The sequence below is a fragment of a genome, unplaced genomic scaffold, assembly GCF_019419815.1.
Source record: "Pyrus x bretschneideri cultivar Hongxiangsu unplaced genomic scaffold, Pyrus_bretschneideri_v1 Contig25, whole genome shotgun sequence".
NCBI lineage: Eukaryota > Viridiplantae > Streptophyta > Magnoliopsida > Rosales > Rosaceae > Pyrus > Pyrus x bretschneideri.
The window spans coordinates 751,128-754,520 of NW_025999557.1; the positions used below are offsets into that span (position 1 = coordinate 751,128).

Below are 3,393 nucleotides of genomic sequence, written 5' to 3' on the forward strand. Positions count from 1 at the left end.
TGTTGTCATTTTATTCATTCTTTAATGTGAAAATTTACAACATGGACACAAGCGAATGTGCAAAATTGCAAATAAACAAGAGCGTTTGTAGAACATGTTCTAGATTAACAAGATCCAAACAACCTATAAACTAACCAGAAGTGAAACCTAATCTTTGTTTTTCTCTACCTTCAATTCTTGTAGTTACTAGAATTCAACATCATTTGTTTTGTTAGACAAAATCATTCCAATTTTCAACATGATCAAGAAGTTGAAGAACTCGAAATATAAGATACTCTGGAGCACCTTAGAAGTATCGCAGCAAAGCAAATGCATTTTTCTACTAATCATACTTCTCCCTCCATGAGTACACAAGAAGTAACACCCATGAAAGCGCCAATGTGATGTCACCAGCGACCTGTTTTGGCCAGTCTCCGGCGAGCTCTTCAAGGTTCCTCTCGAAGTAAACTCTCCAAATGGCCATGGAAATGTGAAGCAACACGCACCCCTTGGAAAAGAAGCTTTGGAACTTGTGGTCTTTGACAAAAGCAACCATGAACAGAAGGAATCCAATGGCAAACAGAAGCAATCCGGAGAAGGAATCCGCTGTTCGGATCAAAAGCCGGTCGTGAGGCGTCGATCCTTGGAGCTTGCTTGCCGTCTCATGGCCATGGCTAAACACAGAGAATTCGTAGGAGTAAAACATCATGAAAGCTCCACAAATCAGAACAATCACAGAGTGGAGCATACATATTAGGAAAAACCCAGATAACCCCATTGCTCAAAATCCCAAGTAAAACATTAATCTTTCTTCTCTTCACAAAAAAACTTTGAAACGTAGGCGTAAGCACATTAGTCAGAAAAGACGTGCTCCCCTGTATACCGAGTTTGAATCCCCTTCTCCGCAGTTTACAATATCGCAAAAAGGATCACATATATATCAAAAACCCTAAACCCTGAACTCTCACTTTACAAATCCCAGAAACCGGAGCAAGTAAATTGATCAGAAGCCAAACTTACTTAGCTTGCACTCTAAAACTCAAGAAACCCAGATGCCAGATAGACGCACAGACCAAGATTTCAAGATTTTTAAGATTTGAAATAAAGAATCAAACCTCAAACAAGGAAAACCCTAATCTTATTTATCAATGTTTTCCACATGAACCAAAACCTTGGGGCTCTGAAAGGAAATGAAATTAAAAAATAAGGCGGTTTTGCATGTTTGGCAAAGGGGAGAGAGGAAAGAGGAATGGATCTTGGTTGAGAAATTTCAGCAACTAGAACATGCTGATTGGCAGTGGAGGGATTTTTCTATTTGTGTTGAATTTTTTTATCTGATTTGATCAGCTGTAAAAATTTAAAGATGCTATAAATGCAAAGGATTATACAGATTTGAACTTTGCTACTGTCTACAAAGCCCCACAGCTCATGAACATTTTCTGGTTTCTTCCTTGTTCTGCAAAGCAATTTGTGGGGTCCACATTATTTTTCTAATTTTCTTTAGGTTGTATTATTACTAAATTGACCAAAAAAACAAAGAATACACCATATCTAGAAAATATTTCCTCACATCCTTTTTTAGAAGAAAATTAAGAAAAAAATGTATTTTTTGGGAGGCCCATAAAGACTTTTGTCCCTCTTTTGAAGATTTTATATTTTGTCTTTTTTTAAAGTTTGAAAGAAAGAGCATCATTATGTTAAGACATGAGTTTTTTTAAGGTAATGGCAACGCTTGCAGCTTTATCTTCAAAGAAAAAATAGAGCATCTTTAATGGGAGATACAAGTTGTTTTGAGATGGACATATTACGTTTTATTTTATAGGAAAGCCTTGTAATGGAGAAATGTAAATTATCCATCTTTGGATGTGGGTTTCGTTAGTCAAAGAGAAAAAAATAAATGAGATCTAAATTTAGATTTCTTCTGTTGGAATATAACTCATATTTAAATTTATTTTAAATGTAAAATGAGATATAAATGTGACATATTACGTCATAAAATTTACAATTTTCTATCAAAGATGCTCTTAAAACGGTGAGAAAATTCGAACTCTCGAAAAAAGATATTTGAAAAAATAAAATAAAATTCTTTTTAAATAATTAGCCCAAAGAGAAGTTCGTTCACTTCACGTCTTAAGCAGCCTTACCATGACTCAATGTTTTTTTTATTAGGAAGCTCACGTCTTGCAGATGTCTATGGATTCCTTGGAGGAGGGTCCCTTAAATTTTTAAAATATGAGAGATTTTTCAATGTGACCCTCACACTAGGTGGTACATTACGTATCCATTATATATGTTAAAAGGTTAATAACTTAAAAATTAAAATTTTCCACCACTTGCACAAAAACTCGTGATGTATCATCCGTGTTTCCATCACAACTAAAAATTTCTCCTAAAATATCGAGTCTTGTTGAGCTCTTTGCATACGCAAGTGGTTTTTTTTTTTTTATAATTATACAAAAACATCTCATTAAACCCATAAAAGAAAATTTATGCTCGTCAAATTATGATTTTTTTAAAAAAGAATGATAACTTCTTACGCATAAATGAAAGATTACACCACCATGCTAAGAAACCCTTCAAACTAAACTAGTTCTTTTTTCACAATGTGAGCTGGTGCTGTCAGAATCTTGTGCATCTGCACATAAGAATTATCTAAAGTGGATGCACAAGAAAATGAATGCCAAAGGTTTGATGGATGGTTGGTTGTAAATGTCCATGTACAAAGTAAGCTGTATTGCTTTGTTCTCTCCTACACCAACCCAATGACAACTTTACTATATCTTATACATTGAGATTCACATAACATTAGAAGAAATCATCATCATATGATTCATATGAGACTACCACCTCACTTGCAGGCTACAGCTGTGGAAGTGGCAGTGGAAGTGCCCATTCTTTTATTCATATTATTAGCGATGGAATGGGTCGAGTTTAACCTGTTTATATTCATGTCGAGGTTCTGTCAATCTACAGATTGATTAACACATAAAATGATTTTAAAACAATAATTTAATAATACAATAGCCTGCGTTATTCTTCAAACATTTGAGAAAATTTATTGTTTAATTGTTTCCACAGAGTTTTTATTTTCATGTGAATTTCAAATCATGTAACATGTCTTATCTGGAAATTGTCGCTCTTGGTATATTGCTCAAGAGAAAATTTTCATTATGCCCAGAAAATGAGTGCTACATCACGTGTCATTATATGTTTATTTTTCAAGTTGTTAATTTTTTAACACAAACATCTTACCACTTATATAATGAAACATGGTGTATCACCCGCATTTTGGATAATCTCTTGTTGCACAATCCCGCAGATTCATCATGCACACTTACCAATGCATAGCCAACTAATGGCCATAGTATGGGATCACATGATTACAGCCTCTTTACGAACCAATGCTCTAATCAA

The 3,393-nt window shown here is 34.3% G+C and overlaps 1 protein-coding gene across 1 annotated transcript; it reads right to left on the minus strand.

The window, feature by feature from the left end:
• Positions 1-1,441, minus strand: LOC103933125. The gene has a single exon (XM_009342779.3). It carries the CDS (start codon positions 755-757, stop codon positions 323-325), a length of 435 nt encoding a protein of 144 aa, XP_009341054.1. The 5' UTR covers positions 758-1,441; the 3' UTR covers positions 1-322.
• Between the last annotated feature and the right edge of the window lie 1,952 nt (positions 1,442-3,393).